Genomic DNA, 18119 nt, shown 5'->3' on the forward strand with positions numbered 1-18119 from the left:
TTAGAAACCATTCTGCCTAATTAATAGATGAGAAAACTGAAGCTCAGAATTGTCCAGTGACCTGCCTAAGATTATACGACCAATTAGGACAGAAGCAGAATTCAAATTCAGCTGCCAATTATGTTGCAGATACCATCTGAAAAAATTCTATTTTTTCTAATCATAATATTTTAAAAATCAATAAATGCCAATGCCATTTAACCAAAACTTAAAACATTGAATGAGAAAATGTTTTACTCTGACCTACAGCATGAAAAGAAAAAGTAAAATAAACTCTTTGGGCAAGCACAGTGCAGAACCCATAACAGGTCAATGGCTGTTTATCATTTCAAAGATTTCTCAAATTTTGGTTATGGGTTTCTCTGTCCTAGGGTAAACATTCTTTTCATTAAACCTGTAATTTTATTTTTTCCTTGTATGAATTCCCTTGCTTATTAGTTTCTTTAATAGTAACGTTCAGTGTTTTAATGACAGTTAGTACCTATTAGCATTTTTTGTAAGATTTTTTTCAATGGCAAATATACCACCTATATCTTTATAAGTTAGTCTTCCAGTAGCCATTGAATGTATGATAGAAATAATCTATTATTTTCCTGAAGCTGAGTTTCTATTTCCTATTCTTTTTCAGTGAGCTCAAATATGCATATAAAGTATACATATCTGACTGCCCAAGAAGGGTGCATCTTCCTGGCATTTCATTATTCTGAGGAAAAGATGTCATCAATAACCCATTATGAATTAAGAATTCCATCTTTTTCTAATCTCCTCAAAGTTCCTGAAACATGGTGGCACTTAAATATTATTTGTTGAATGAATGAATAAATGTATAAATGACTGACAGAATGCACATGAGCAGATGGAAGACATACGTGGATTTTTACTTTAAATATCAAACTCTCCTTTTCAGCCAGAGGCTATCGACTTTTTTAGAAAGTTGTTCCTTTTTTAAATTCTTAATATTTTATCATTTAATGCTTAAACCAATTTTTATCTTATAGCTTCATATCCACTATAAAAACACTTCTTATTTATTATACAAAAAAAGAAAATATGTGTAAGAGACAGAACATAGAAATCATCAGTAATGCCCTTCTTCTCCCACACATAGCCAAATAATCTACAAATTAAAAAATAGCACTCAGTACTAAAAAATAGTATTCAGCATTTAAAAAGAATGACAAATTATTTCTTATCTAAAAATACAATATTAAACATACAACAAACAATTAAAATGCTCCTTTTATTTTCCAATTTGGTATTTGTTAATCCCTTATTGGCAATAATATCTGCTGTGTTCTATTTATAACTTACTATGCATAATATACTGATATACTGAGATAGGTTTTTTGCAGACATGGCACTGTGTGCTCTTCATAAGGACCTTTAAAGGAAGTACCATTCTCAACCATTTTTAAAAATGAGGAAACAAAGGCTTAGGAAGGTTAAACAAAGGCTTAGAAAAGTTAAACAATATAGAAGTAATTCAATTCTGACATGAGGTACAGCTGGGATTCTAGCTTAGGCTAGTCAGACTCTAAAATCTACACTATTTCCCCACAGTACTTGGCTATCTATATTAAGTAGAACTACATGATATTGCCAATATTCAACGATTTTAGACATTAAAATGGAAATTGCATCTTATTCTATTTGACATAAATATAATTCCTTTCCATTATTACTCTAGAATCAAGGCCCATGACTTGCACAGGCATCAAAATGTCAGGTTAAAAGCAGGTCTGAGAGGATGGGGGGTTCAAATCCTGGCTTCCCTGGTGACTAGCTGTGAGACCCTGAGCAAATCATCTTCACTACAGGGTTATTTTTCTGTTGAAAAAAATAGCATTGCCCTTCCCTGCATACTTCATAGGAATTCACTAAGAGAAAAATAGAATATATAAAACTGTAAAGGATACAAAACTTAAAGTGATTATTATAAACAAACCTTCTAAATAAGGAAACCAACAAGCCACATTCCTAAGTTACAAATGTGAAAGAGGAGAATTAGAAACCAGTGTATAAGGCCCTAAAGAGCCCTCTACAGTGCTGTTTGCTCAGTTTTTGATAAGAGTGTCAAGGCCAAAGCCAATCCTTCAGAACTCTGTGGCTAGTGATTCTGATAGCAAGGATCAATAGCCTAAATGTCAACCAGATGATTCAAAGTGCTTACACAAAAATTTGGCTTTATATGCAAAACCTCATCCCCATTCCCGGAAAGAGCTCAAAGCTGTGTAAGAAATTGTTATTGGTATACTATGTAAAAGCCCTAATTGAGATTTCAAGAAGCTCCCAGCATTCTGGGCATCCTACATAAATCCAAAGAGAAAGAAATATTATTTCCACTGGCAAAATATCAAATCCCAAGAACATGTGCCTAACCTGGAACAGGCTTCTTTAACAAGGACTTAGAAGAACTCTGAGCTGCCCTTGAGGATTCATCTTTTCTTTTCTTTTCTTTTTTCTAAACAAGGTCTTACTCTGTCGCCCAGGCTGGAGTGCAGTGGCGTGATCTCGGCTCACTGCAACCTCCATCTCCCAGGTTCAAAAGATTCTCCTGCCTCAGCCTTCCTAGTAGCTGGGATTACAGGGACCTGCCACCATGCCTGGCTAACTTTTATATTTTTAATAGAGATGGGGTTTCACCATGTTGACCAGGCTGGTCTTGAACTCCTGACCTCAGGTGATCCACCCACCTCAGCCTCCCAAAGTGCTGAGATTACAGGCTTGAGCTACCACACCCGGCCCTCTTTTCTATGCTTTCTGGAAATGGCAGTTATACAGCATGAGAGACTCTTTCCCTTCTCTGAAAATATTTTTCCAGTGTGATTTATACTCAAGAAGATTTTTCTTCCTTCCAGGCCTTTTGGAATGTAAGATAACATGAGTTATCATATTTTCTAAACAATAAAGCCCGATACAAATGGAAGGAATCTTTATGATCACTTCCTGAGTTAGACATAGAAGCCACAGTTCTCTCTGTACCCTTCATCCAAGCAAGAATTTAAAGGAGAACTCAACACATAAGTTATATAAAGATTTATATTTTTTATTTCTGCTGCAATAGAAGAAGATGCCTTCACACTTTGGGAGGCCGAGGCGGGCGGATCACGAGGTCAGGAGATCGAGACCATCCTGGCTAACACGGTGAAACCCCGTCTCTACTAAAAATACAAAAAATTAGCCGGGCGTGGTAGCGGGCGCCTGTAGTCCCAGCTACTCGGGAGGCTGAGGCAGGAGAATGGCGTGAACCCGGGAGGCGGAGCTTGCAGTGAGCCGAGATCGCGCCACTGCACTCCAGCCTGGGCGACAGAGCGAGACTCCGTCTCAAAAAAAAAAAAAAAAAAAAAAAAAGAAGAAGATGCCTTCAACTATTAGGTTTATATAACTAAAGAATTTGTATAGCACATTGATCCAATTTTAAATCTGGTTTGAGGTTGGCATATGAGCTTCTCTCGTTAAATAAGGTAAGCATCAAAGCTCCTGCATATTTTTTTAAATTCCTAACTTGAGTCCATTTTCTCTACATGATTATTCAGAATATTTTCCACTCTATTAACATCTGTTTTATGCTTGCCTTCACTACCCTTACCAATGACCTCGCCTCCTACAGTTTCTTCTATGGTAATATCTCCCCTCCCCTACCTGTCTTCTCCTCATCTCTCCTTCTCAGAAGAGAGTGGGAATTTCTTCTTTTCCAAAGTGGACTCTTCCACTGGGGGTTCCATTTATTTCTATATACCCTCTCTTCCTTTTCTCCTTTATCTTCACACATTCCCTTCCCATCAGATGGAAGTCTTCCTTATCCCTAAGAAAACAAAATAAATTAGAAGCAAACAAAAAAGCAAAATAAAAAATGTACCTCCATTTTATTCCCCCTTTGAGTTAACGTTCCATGTTACATATTCCTTGACATCAAGCCCTTAAAAGAGTTATGTACACTCATTTCCTGAACTTCTTAGCCACGTGCTGTTAACCCTGTAATATGATTCCTATTTACCTCTTTCATTAATCTTCTAAAAGTCTTGTCTCAGAGATCTTTAATGCACTCCTAATTACTATCTAATTAATTTTCTTAATCGACAACCTACAGGACCTCTTGGCAGCCTAACATTGTTGATCACATCCTCCTAGATATTATCCTTATGGTTAACTCTTTGAACTATCTTAACGCTAATTCTTCCTTGACATTCTGACTCTTTTTAAAGTTTTTCCTTTCCATTTCCTCACCCCCTAGTTACTGATTTTTCTTACAGTTGCATTTTTAGATTATGTGTATTTTCTCATTATACATAATCACACGGATTTGTACTTTAATTATCCTATTTGTACTGATCATTTCAAAATCTTTAGTTTGTCTTGGCTTCTCTCCTAAGCTCCAGATCCAAATTTCCATCTGTTTTGGACATGGTGACACATATACCACATATACCACTCCTCAGACTCAACACATGTGATTAAGACATTGGGTTCACTAGCAGACAGAAGACACCTCAAAATCTGACCCTACTTTTTTATAAGCTGTATTACTTTAAAGAGGAATTAACTTCTCTGAGCCATATTTTCTCATCTATAAGTTTGTATTTACAGATGAGAATGTGTATTTATAGATGAGAATTTGTACTTACAGATGAGAATATATGGCTTGGAGAAGTTAATTCCTCTTTAAAGTAATACAGCTCATATATTATATCTATATATTATAGACAATAAAAAGGTTATGAGGATTAAATGAGATAATACATATAAAATGCTTAGTATAATGCTAAAGTCATACTCAGTGTTTAACAGATAAACTGCCACTATTATTATTATTATTATTATTATCATCACCATCATTTTCTAGTTTGAATTTATTACAGCCCAGCTGCCTCTCCTCCTCTATTCTTCTCTCCCTGAATAGTGCAACACTCTCCCAATCATACTTTCTATAATTCTCAGAGCCTCTAGAATTCTCTAGAATCTCTATCTCTTCCCTTTTCCTCTAACAAACCCTTATCTAATCAGTCAGTACATTGTGTCAATTATTTCTCTACACTGCCTCTCATACCCACGGCTTCCTATTTATTCCAACAGAAATCGTGCAGTCCCTATTTCAGTCCTTCACCCCTGCTGCCTTGCATTATTGCAATTGACTCCTAACTGGTCTTCCTAAACCCACCGCCAATCTAACCCACTATTACTGTCTAAACAGCAAGTGCTCTTGTTCCTCCATAATCAGACCCAAGTTCTCCTTTATCCTCCCCACCTCCTGAGCCCTCCTGTACCCACCTGAGTGTCTCTTTTCCTTCCTGGGCTTCCTGCCTTATGTTTTTGTTTACACCATTCTCCTAACCTGCAAACTCCTTTCAAATCTGACTGTGGAAATGCACATGCATTTACTAGCCCACCTCCTCCACGAAGCCTTCTCCAAAGTGCTTGTGAGACACAGCAGAGACTTCCCTCTCAGTGGCCTGCAGGCCTCCCAAGCATGGAAATACGGGGAAATATTGAGCTCTTTCAAGAGAAATTGCAGGTACCTAGCTAGCCTTGAGAAGTTAAGCAACTTGATAAGCATGAAGGTAAAATAGTAACCTAAAACAATAGCCAAGGAAGCTAGAATCACAAGATGTTTGGTTCCCCAATAGAGACTAAAGATAACATCTTCACATATGTCTCTGAGTTTTTTTTTCAGGAACCCAGATCCCCAACAAACAACTCGTCCCCACAGTAGACCTCAGATAAAAGGGAACTGGGGACTGAACTCTGACCATCATTCTTTGTTCTCAGTTTCTTCCTGAGGAGCCTGAAGAAAGTCACATTCATGAACCAGAGCTAACATTCTTTTCTGCTGACCCCAAATTTTCAAGCAAAGCTTCTCTTCATTAACCAATGGCAAATCAGAAAATCTTTGAATATACCTATGACCTGTAAGCCCTCACTTCAAGATATCCCACGCTTTTAGGCCAAAACCAATGTGTAACCTCCTTATATTGATTTATGATTTTGCCTATAATTCCTCCTTTCCTGAAATTTACCCTTGCCTTTAAAAACCCTTACCTGCAAGCCATGGAGAGGAGTGGGGTCAGGATTTAAACACCAGCTGCCTGAACCTCTTTGCTTGGAGCCCTGCAAATAAACACCTTCCTTTCTACCGCTGCAAACCTCGGTATGGACATTTGGTCTTACTGTGCCAGGCAAGCAGACCCTGGTTCAGTTCTATAACACTCATAGCTAATATTACCTGAAAATAAATCAAAACCCTAAGATGTAATGACAGTATGATCTCAATTTATATGTGTACTTGTATATGATATGTAAACATACTGAATAGAAATAGGGCAAAATGTGAACAGTGGTCCTTTACAGGTACGATAATCTGGAGACGTGCTATGAATCGGAGAAATTCTTATTTTGTTTTGTATTTTCTAAATTATTCAAAAGAGCTAATATTTCTATGTACTAAAATCTTTATATGTATTAACTCATTTAATTTTAATCAAACCCGCTGATGTATTTGCATTATTGTCCTATTATTGAGGTATATGGGGATGAAGCAACATGCCCAGAGCCATGCATCTATCAAGAGTAGTCTGGCTCCAGACCTGTGCTCTTAAGCACTCCACTGAATTGTACTAAGGGTTTTAATAATTGGAAAAAAAATATTTTTAATTACCTTTTCTTCTGTCTCTGACCTCCACCTACTCCTAACCCTGACACCACCAAGTTCCAAATTTTCCTTCCATTTCCTTCCTAGAGACCAATCTCAGCTAGGTGTTAAGAAGAAAAGCTATCTGATTAAGAAAATTTGCATGAATTGTTAATTAGTAATTGCCATCCTAAATCCTAATTGCATCTTAAAAAGGGTGCTTGTTAACATAAGTGAATCCCTAATTAGTGGAATTTCTGTTGCTATGACTAAGCAATTACGTCTACTACTGACAGTGTGTGGAGGGGAGGAAAGTATCTTGGAAAAGAGGATTTTCTTCTTACTCCTTAAAGTTTAAGGCTGCCTCATGTACAAGGTCTCCCTCAGTCTCTCAAATTCATCCATCTTCCCACACAAGTTTGGTTTAAAGCACCAATAAGCCCTACCCTTAGGCCTATGTAAAAGCCTATCATTCTGATGCTGCAGAAGCCACCAAGAACCAGGCTAAGAACCAAAGGTCACCGTTTGTGACACAGGAGTCTTCATAGGAAATGAAGACCCAAAGAAACACTTAAACCCATATGTTTTTTTATAGTAGGTTTGATGAAGAGCGTATAGTTGCAGAGAACTATAATAGGGCAAAGAACATGAGGTAAGTGTAATAAACAGGAGGAAATTTAGCAAGGTCTGTTTGTTCAGATTCCTCACTGTATCCCTTCATCTTCCAAGATAAAGATGCTGTTTTCTTCCAGGTATAGGGTGGGCATCTCTCACATGAGGGTCTTATGACCTGCTTTAGAGGAAAATGGAAGAGGAAAGTCAGAGAGCTCTTCCTTCTTCTGTAAATCCCTTCGGCTTAAAATAATTCATATGCCCAGGTGCTATATTTTTATAACTGGCAAAAGAGTCTGGCTGCTCACTGCTTGTAGAAAGAAGCCAAAATAATAACAAGATGTGATAGAAAGAAAGCAAAACTTTATTTTGCTAGCAAGAGGAAGAGTAGGCAAAAAAAAATTCACCTTTAACTTGGGGAAGGAATGCAGGAGTTTTTAAAGAGAGGGTTTGGGGTGCAGAAGAGGCAGGGGTTGGGGGAGCGAGGAGGTCCCAGGTGGCATGATTTGCTCTGACGGCTCATCTTGAATGATTGTCCCCATCTGGTGAAGGGGCCCATCTGATGAAGGGGCCAACACCACCATGGGCCCAACCAGGTTACAAATTAATCTCAATTAATCTTACCTTGGATCTCTAGCTGGGAGTGTGTTCTGGCCTTGAAGTAATCTTTTGTTGGAGAGAGAATTCCAGAATATCTGGTCTGTATCAGGATCCAATCCCTGAAGATTCTAAGGAAAAATATGACCAGATAAGTGAGAATGGTGTATGCTTAATAAACATCTACATAAATAAATGCATATAAGGTATGGGAGCATAAAGTGCCAAAGGGAAGGGAGTGGAGAAAAGAAAACATTTTGAGGCTGTAAAACACATTTGTACTTTATCTCAGAGCTACGTCTTGAAACTGGGGGGAAAGGAGGAAAGGGGGAAAAAATTTAAAATATGATTTGAGGCTAAGCTGCTAAACTGCTCAGCTACATTTTGGGGTAGCATCTCCTGAACCCCACTGTGATGTCAACACACATAATCAAGAGGGAAATGCAATGAAAAAAATCATATTCCTTCTTCCTTCTGCCAGTTTGGAAGAGAGCTTTGTTGTATATATCCAGGAAATTTGACACAAAGGCAAGAACTTTGCTCTAATAGTCAGGCTTCTGCAGGGCAGCACCAAATCTCAGTGGGAAGAGACGGATGGCTGGGTGGTGGCAAAGCTGAAAGGGAATCTCAGTCATTCTAAGATTTTACATATCCAGTGGAGTCCCAAAGGTGGGAGGGGAGAAAATCTAGAAGCAAGTATAACCCACAGACTTGCATACCACCCCTCCCCACCCCCAAGAAAAAGGAACACCACAACAGGGGGAGCAGATGAAGTGAAGAGGTTGGACAAGCTGAAGTCACCCAGAAATTCTGAATATCTAATGCACATTTTCTCCTGGCTTAATGTGTGACATTCATATTATCCAATAGCTTTCTGTTATTTAAAACTTTTAAGGAAGTTCATACTGAGAACAGCTATGGCAGAGATACTTGCTGCTCATCAGGCATTCTTTGCTTCCCTACATTTCCCACCCCCTTGCAGTTAGGTGGAGCCACACGACTAGCTCTGGATGAGATGTTACAAGCAGAAGTGCTTTTGTCACTGCAGGAGGAGGCACTTAAAAACCAGCATGTGATTCTTGGCTCTCCTCTCCTAACATATAGACTGAGGAATCTACACATTCCAGATGGTCAGCTACAACATGGCAGAGCCTCCATTACCCTGGGCCCCTGTAAGACCGTGCAGAGAAGAGTCGCTTCCCCCAGTCTCCCATCCCCACATAGCTCTGACTGCCCACACTGATATGCAGAATGGACAAAAGAGTTTTGCATAAACTTACGTTGTGTTAAGCCATTGCAATTTGGGGGCTGTTTATCACTACTGCCATGGCCTATCTAATCTTGACTGATACAGTGGTTGCTTGTGGAAACTGGCATAGATGGTCTACACATACAAAGTATGCACAAATAAACACACACACACACACACAACATACACACGTATATCTCACAGAAAAAAAAGTTGACTGTTGACTGGAAATTTCACCAGGGAGAACCCCTTAATGAAAAGTTGCAGGTTTAAAGAGAAGACAGCCATAAAACAGCAGTTCAGAAAACACGTGCTGGACAATATGGGTTCAGATGTCAATTCTTTCACATACTAGCTAAATGACGTTGGGCGTGTTGCTTAACATCTCTGGGTCTCAGTTTCCTCAACTGTAAAATGAGTACAAGAATAGCACCTACCTCAGAGATTTGTTTGGGGGGGGGGCACAGAGTAAGCACTCAATAAATGCTATATATAACTAATCATGTTAAAGATAATAAGAAAGGCTGAATAATAAATGCATTCCTTTAACATCTCTCTCTTAAAAAAATGGAGGTAAGGCTGAAGATTTTTTCAATAACTGATAATTATTATGATTTATCATTTATGCATCTTTTTCTTTGTTACGGCTTACATTTCCAAACTCAGAATCAACTCTCTGCTTCAAAAAAATCTAACATGACTATAGTCAATAACTTTATTATACATTTTGAAATAACTTAGAGTGTAATTGGATTGTTTGTAACTCTATGGCTAAATGCTTGAGGGGCTGGATACCCCATTCTCCATAATGTGCTTATTTCACATTACATGCCTATATTAAAACATCTCAGGCATCATATAAATATATACACCTACTATGTACCCACAAAATTAAAAAAATTTTTAAATACTTTTAAAAATCTAACGGGACCACATTTTTGGATTACAAATATTTTAGCAGCTCTTATCTTTTCTTTTATAAAAGAAGTATATCTTTTCAGAAAAAATAAGAACAAGTGATAGTGATTTGCTATGCCACTTAATGATTATTTCCAGAAAAGATTACAGCATGTAAAAGATTGCAATAAGAAGAAAGAAAGAGTGCAGTTTCAAATAAAGGTTTGACTCTGAAATGGGGGTACCAAACATTCATAAAAGTCAGTTCTCTGACTTAATGTCACACCTCATACCTCATATTTATCAAAACCTTCAGCACTGATAAAGCAATCAAAATGAAAAGAATGCAACAGTGGTCCCAAAGTTGTGTCTTATCTAGGTGTTACCCTGAACATTATTTCAACTCTTCTTACCTTTGTGACTCTGTTTCCACATTGGAATGAGAGTGAAATGATTTTGCTTCTACCATTGTAGAAAGCTGAGAAATTGAATCAAGACTATGTTTCCTGACGAAACTCTAACTGTAAAATGACGTTGATTGATCTTTAGGCACCAATTAAGGTGGGTATCACCTCAAAGGCACTTGGCATTCCCTGTATCCAAAATGTCTCTCCTACTGGTAACCTCCTCTTACACCATCGTAACTCACTCCTCTCCAAAGACTATTATTTTCCTCGTTAATCCCCACTTATGCCCAGAAATAACTCATCATCCTTCCCACCATGCCCTCTCTAGAGCTGTACAGACTTCCAGTATCATCCTGTCATTACAGAACATCACAGAAATTGTTGTCCACATAGTTGAATACATAGACAAAGGATTAGACCGTATATACATGATGCTAATTCATTTTGCCTATACAGCTATTTCAACACAACAGCCAGGGTCTTTTGTTTTAAGGAATTTTGTTTGAGTTCTGTTCTCTCATTAAATAGTGAGGTCCTAGAGGACAGACAGCAATTTTGTGCCATTTACCCTTGCAAGCCCTCACATTATCTAAAAAAAAGCTTTATTTGCTGAAATTAAATCATCAAGGCAGGCATAACAACTAAGTTACTCATTCAGTAACAAGTGAAGTTAGGTCCTCATTGTGTCACGTGATTCAAATATTTATTACTGATATAACCAGTATACTTATCATTAATTAGCCCAGTTCATCATTGCACTGTGATTCTGAGGCTAAGCACAGAGGTGTTCAATTAAGCCCAATAGATCATCAAAGTATCATCAAAACTGCAATAATCATTCTGGAGAGCCAGTTTTCTGTACTACTGTACTGCTGATCTATGGATTGTGTTAAAACTGTAAATTTCCAAATTCCCATTAAAATCCTAGTTTTCATAATTGAAGTGTCAGCATCAATTTCTTAGCATCAACATTTCCACAAACCCAAAAACTTGATATCTATCTCTTTAGAAACCTAAAATATTAAAATCCCCCACAATTTTTATATGATTTATGCCCCCTCTATCATATATAATAATTCTGCCCCTTGCACACACACACTGAGATACTTTGTGAAATACTGAGAAGTCACCTATGATTTGCCCTCTGTATAATCTGATATGAAAGTAATGAACAAGCAGCAATCTGGTTCTGTCTCCAGAGATTCTAAAATAATATCCAAACACCATTCACTCACAGAAACGTAATGTGCTCAGAGTTTTCTTTTTCTTTTGTTTCTTTCATGTCCTCTCAGTATTAAATGAGGAGAGACAACCCCACAAAGCCTGATTTAACCTCCCATGATACAGCTGAGTAAAGCTGCTCATTAGACTCAAAAAACAGAATATTATCACCACTAATCAGCCACAAGACCTTGGGTAACTCCTATCACATCACTGAGCCTCAGTTTCTCACCTGTAAAATCAACTGAATACCTTCCTTCTTTACTACACAAAGGGTTTTTTTGAAGTAGACAATATTTTTGAAACATACCTCAAAAAATAAATGGCATTAAGTGTGCAGAGAGGCAAAAAGTATACCAAATTTTTTTATTCATTAGAAGTTTAAAATTTCTTTTTTTTTTCTTTTTTTTATTATTATTATACTTTAAGTTTTAGGGTACATGTGCACAATGTGCAGGTTAGTTACATATGTATACATGTGCCACACTGGTGTGCTGCACCCATTAACTCATCATTTAGCATTAGGTATATCTCCTAATGCTATCCCTCCCCCCTCCCCCCACCGGACAACAGGCCCCAGAGTGTGATGTTCCCCTTCCTGTGTCCATATGTTCTCATTGTTCAATTCCCATCTATGAGTGAGAACATGCGGTGTTTGGTTTTTTGTCCTTGCAATAGTTTACTGAGAATGATGATTTCCAATTTCATCCACGTCCCTACAAAGGACATGAACTCATCATTTTTTATGGCTGCATAGTATTCCATGGTGTATATGTGCCACATTTTCTTAATCCAGTCTATCATTGTTGGACATTTGGGTTGGTTCCAAGTCTTCGCTATTGTGAATAGTGCCACAATAAACATACGTGTGCATGTGTCTTTATAGCAGCATGATTTATAGTCCTTTGGGTATATACCCAGTTATGGGATGGCTGGGTCAAATGGTATTTCTAGTTCTAGATCCCTGAGGTATCGCCACACTGACTTCCACAATGGTTGAACGAGTTTCCAGTCCCACCAACAGTGTAAAAGTGTTCCTATTTCTCCACATCCTCTCCAGCACCTGTTGTTTCCTGACTTTTTAATGATTGCCATTCTAACTGGTGTGAGATGGTATCTCATTGTGGTTTTGATTTGCATTTCTCTGATGGCCAGTGATGGTGGGCATTTTTTCATGTGTTTTTTGGCTGCATAAGTGTCTGTTCATATCCTTTGCCCACTTTTTGATGGGGTTCTTTGTTTTTTTCTTGTAAATTTGTTGGAGTTCATTGTAGATTCTGGATATTAGCCCTTTGTCAGATGAGTAGGTTGCGAAAATTTTCTCCCATTTTGTAGGTTGCCTGTTCACTCTGATGGTAGTTTCTTTTGCTGTGCAGAAGCTCTTTAGTTTAATTAGATCCCATTTGTCAATTTTGGCTTTTGTTGCCATTGCTTTTGGAGTTTTAGACATGAAGTCCTTGCCTATGCCTATGTCCCTAATGGTAATGCCTAGGTTTTCTTCTAGGGTTTTTATGGTTTTAGGTCTAATGTTTAAGTCTTTAATCCATCTTGAATTAATTTTTGTATAAGGTGTAAGGAAGGGATCCAGTTTCAGCTTTCTACATATGGTTAGCCAGTTTTCCCAGCACCATTTATTAAATAGGGAATTCTTTCCCCATTGCTTGTTTTTCTCAGGTTTGTCAAAGATCAGATAGTTGTAGATATGTGGCGTTATTTCTGAGGGCTCTGTTCTGTTCCATTGATCTATATCTCTGTTTTGGTACCAGTACCACGCTGTTTTGGTTACTGTAGCCTTGTAGTATAGTTTGAAGTCAGGTAGCGTGATGCCTTCAGCTTTGTTCTTTTGGCTTAGGATTGACTTGGCGATGCAGGCTCTGTTTTGGTTCCACATGAACTTGAAAGTAGTTTTTTCCAATTCTGTGAAGAAAGTCATTGGTAGCTTGATGGGGATGGCATTTAATCTATAAATTACCTTGGGCAGTATGGCCATTTACACGATATTGATTCTTCCTACTCATGAGCATGGAATGTTCTTCCATTTGTTTGTATCCTCTTTTATTTCATTGAGCAGTGGTTTGTAGTTCTCCTTGAAGAGGTCCTTCACATCCCTTGTAAGTTGGATTCCTAAGTATTTTACTATCTTTGAAGCAATCGTTTATGGGAGTTCACTCGTGATTTGGCTCTCTGTTTGTCTGTTATTGGTGTATAAGAATGCTTGTGATTTTTGTACATTGATTTTGTATCCTGAGACTTTGCTGAAGTTGCTTATTGGCTTAAGGAGATTTTGGGCTGAGACAATGGGGTTTTCTAGATATACAATCATGTCGTCTGCAAACAGGGACAATTTGACTTCCTCTTTTCCTAATTGAATACCCTTTATTTCCTTCTCCTGCCTAATTGCCCAGGCCAGAACTTCCAACACTATGTTGAATAGGAGTGGTGAGAGAGGGCATCCCTGTCTTGTGCCAGTTTTCAAAGGGAATGCTTCCAGTTTTTGCCCATTCAGTATGATATTGGCTGTGGGTTTGTCATACATAGGTCTTATTATTTTGAGATACATCCCATCAATACCTAATTTATTGAGAGTTTTTAGCATGAAGGTTGTTGAATTTTGTCAAAGGCCTTTTCTGCATCTATTGAGATAATCATGTGGTTTTTGTCTTTGGTTCTGTTTATATGCTGGATTACATTTATTGATTTGTGTATATTGAACCAGCCTTGCATCCCAGGGATGAAGCCCACTTGATCATGGTGGATAAGCTTTTTGATGTGCTGCCGGATTTGGTTTGCCAGTATTTTATTAAGGATTTTTGCATCAATGTTCATCAAGGATATTGGTCTAAAATTCTCTTTTTTGGTTGTGTCTGTGCCCGGCTTTGGTATCAGGATGATGCTGGCCTCATAAAATGAGTTAGGGAGGATTCCCTCTTTTTCTATTGATTGGAATAGTTTCAGAAGGAATGGTACCAGTTCCTCCTTGTACCTCTGGTAGAATTCGGCTGTGAATCCATCTGGTCCTGGACTCTTTTTTGTTGGTAAGCTATTGATTATTGCCACAATTTCAGAGCCTGTTATTGGTCTAATCAGAGATTCAACTTCTTCCTGGTTTAGTCTTGGGAGACTATATGTGTCGAGGAATTTATCCATTTCCTCTAGATTTTCTAGTTTATTTGAGTAGAGGTGTTTGTAGTATTCTCTGATGGTAGTTTGTATTTCTGTGGGATTGGTGGTGATATCCCCTTTATCATTTTTTATTGAGTCTATTTGATTCTTCTCTCTTTTTTTCTTTATTAGTCTCGCTAGCAGTCTATCAATCTTGTTGATCCTTTCAAAAAACCAGCTCTTGGATTCATTAATTTTTTTAAGGGTTTTTTGTGTCTCTATTTCCTTCAGTTCTGCTCTGATTTTAGTTATTTCTTGCCTTCTGCTAGCTTTTGAATGTGTTTGCTCTTGCTTTTCTAATTCTTTTAATTGTGATGTTAGGGTGTCAATTTTGGAACTTTCCTGATTTCTCTTGTGGGCATTTAGTGCTATAAATTTCCCTCTACACACTGCTTTGAATGTGTCCCAGAGATTCTGGTATGTTGTGTCTTTGTTCTTGTTGGTTTCAAAGAACATGTTTATTTCTGCCTTCATTTCGTTATGTACCCAGTAGTTATTCAGGAGCAGGTTGTTCAGTTTCCATGTAGTTGAGTGGTTTTGAGTGAGTTTCTTAATCCTGAGTTCTAGTTTGATTGCACTGTGGTCTGAGAGACAGTTTGTTATAATTTCTGGTCTTTTACATTTGCTGAGGAGAGCTTTACTTCCAACTATGTGGTCAATTTTGGAATAGGTGTGGTGCTGAAAAAAATGTATATTCTGTTGATTTGGGGTGGAGAGTTCTGTAGATGTCTATTAGGTCTGCTTGGTGCAGAGCTGAGTTCAATTCCTGGGTATCCTTATTAACTTTCTGTCTCGTTGATCTGTCTGAAGTTTAGAATTTCTAAGTGGTGTAAACAACAATGTCTAAGATTGCTGTATTAATGAATGAATTACTCTATGAGAAGCAGGATAGCACAATATGAGCCTAGAGTAGATAAATTGTCTTCGATAATTGCTTAAAGGCCAGGGTGAGTCAGGGATGGGAGGATTGTTGACAATTAAATTTCAAAGCAGAGAGGAGATCTTGAGCTATGATTTTAAACAGAGGAGTGTGGTTTGGTAATGAATGATTGTCTCATACTTAGAGAAGATACTGGCTTTTTTTAAGCCAAGAACCACATGGTTCAGTCTCAGCAGTATAATGAGAAAATATAGTGCAACAGTAAAATGTCATTTTAAAATTAACTCAAGTTCTTTATATACATTTCTTGAACACTGTGAAGGGTATGTGTAGACCAAAGCAAAACTTTGTTAAAACTCTTTCTTCCTTTCTGTTTACCCCCCGCTTCTGACACTACCCTCACATACCATAACAGTCCTTGATTTAAACACTCTGGAGAACATTTTTTATTCATCTGGGAATCACCTACCCTGGCTAGATATCACCATAAGAATATCACTCCTCCCTCCTGTCATGAAGCTGGAGGTCCAAGCACCTGCATGCACAGCCCCCATGCTGCCACCACCAATACCACCCTCCTGCAAGTATCACTGGTCTTCAACTCCTAATAATTTGTTATGATAATTGTGATAAACATCTCCCTTGCTCTCTCCATTTCTGCAAGAGTGGGAAAAGGTTGTAGGCACTTTTATCCCATCATATTTATTTAAGGTTAGATTTAGTATAGTGGGTTTGAAGTTCTAAATATAGGGGGGAATGGAAAGGCAGAGAAAGCTAGCTTGACATTCAATGGGAAAATGTGAGCAAGCAGCCAAGGCAGGGTTGATACAAACCCAGGAGCCATGATGAAGACAGAGACCAGGGGCTCTCTAGTTTATCTGGCCACAAATGTTTGAATGGGAAGGTTACTGAAAAGTAGCCAAACCCAATATCAGACTTCAAAATTAGGAATGAAAAAGAAATGTGTATGTGAGTTATGTTTCCTACGTCTCTTGAGCATGGGTCTTAAGAGCTTCTTCAGGAGTTCCAGCAGGGCAACCACAGACATTCAAATGTTTTTAAACAAAGTATTGTGCTTCTCTCTCTCTCTCTCTGTTTGTGTGTGTGTGTCTGTTTGTGTGTCTGTTTGTGTGTCTGTGTATGTAAGACTTACAAAACATTTACCATTTGCCAGGCATTATTCTTAGTACTGCAACACTATGAGAGAGTACTAGTAAGATCCCCTTTTTTCAGATGACAAAACTGAGCCACTGAAAAATTAAGTAACTGACCCAAGTGGTACAGCTGGAGGGCTCAAGCACAGGCAATCTGGCTCCAGTACCTAAGCATTTAGACACTACATTATCCTGGCTCCTAATCAATGGCACTGTCTTGGGAAGGATGCAGGTAGCGCAGAAACATACTTAAGGAGTAGAAAGATGAGGAGATATTCAGTCTTGTTACAAAAGCCAAAGGAGTAGTAATTTCAAGGAGGAAATTACAAAATATGTCAATGTGCAGAAAGTCAAGTCAAAAAAGGCCTGGAAAAGTGTCTGTTGGATTTGACAGTCAAAGAGTAACTGTTGGCCTGTGCCGGTCCAGTTTACATGGAATAGAAGGAAATAAGCTAGAGTGTCCACAGTGCTGGAGTGTGGAGAGGTTTTACTCAGATGGGAAGAAACAGAGGAAGGAGAAATGCATTCCCTCAAGATGGACAGTTGTAATGAGACAGAATTTCTTCCCTTCTTTTTCTTCTCTTCTCCATTCTTAACACACTTCTAAAGAAGGAAAGACAGAATAAAATAATGGTGCAGATCATAATGAGGCTTTTATGGTGTGGACATGGGTACATGGAAGGCTTAAGAAAAATGCTCTGTTTGTAAGACTTTTCATTAAGGATAGACTGAAGATCGGCCTGTATCTGTATCAGAGAAGAGACTGTGAAAGTTGATCATACAAATGGGGTCATTCTTGTCCTATACAACTAAAACAGAGTTGAGATGCCAGGGGCCAGGCCGCAGGGAAGCACTCAGGGCACAGAACATTGCTCCAAGAATGTATTTCTCCACAAGCCTGGCTGCTGAAACTGCCTGCTGCAACCTCAAATCAGTTTTGTCTAATGGCTACTGAAACAACTGCTACAACTCTAAGACTAGTTTTACCCACAGCTGTCACTCACCAGTCAGAGCTTGCTAGCCCCCAAAACTTTATTCGTGTTCATGAACTTTCTTACAAAACAATACATAACATTCTCTTTTTTATAAAACCTCCAACCTTCTATTTGTTCTTCAGACATACCAAAGACAACCTGGTCTGTGTGTATGTATGCCCCAAATTGCAATTCTGTCTTCCCAAATAAAATGTTTTACATTTAGAGATTTGTCTCTATATTTTCTTTGACTTCAACAAGATGGAAGAGGGGAGGGAGGAATGAGCCTACTACACAGAGATGGTATACCACAAAAACCAGGAGGGAGAACAGGGCCTGAA

General features: G+C 38.2%; 1 protein-coding gene across 1 annotated transcript in view; it reads right to left on the minus strand.

The window, feature by feature from the left end:
- LOC129398107 (uncharacterized) overlaps positions 1 to 18119 on the minus strand; it is a 234844-nt gene that overhangs the window by 127408 nt on the left and 89317 nt on the right. The window contains exon 3 of the mRNA XM_063605096.1: positions 7862 to 7965. Coding sequence (XP_063461166.1) covers positions 7862 to 7965 — 104 coding nt within the window. The remainder of the gene's footprint in view (positions 1 to 7861; positions 7966 to 18119) is intronic.

Source organism: Pan paniscus, chromosome 5 (assembly GCF_029289425.2).
Source record: "Pan paniscus chromosome 5, NHGRI_mPanPan1-v2.0_pri, whole genome shotgun sequence".
NCBI lineage: Eukaryota > Metazoa > Chordata > Mammalia > Primates > Hominidae > Pan > Pan paniscus.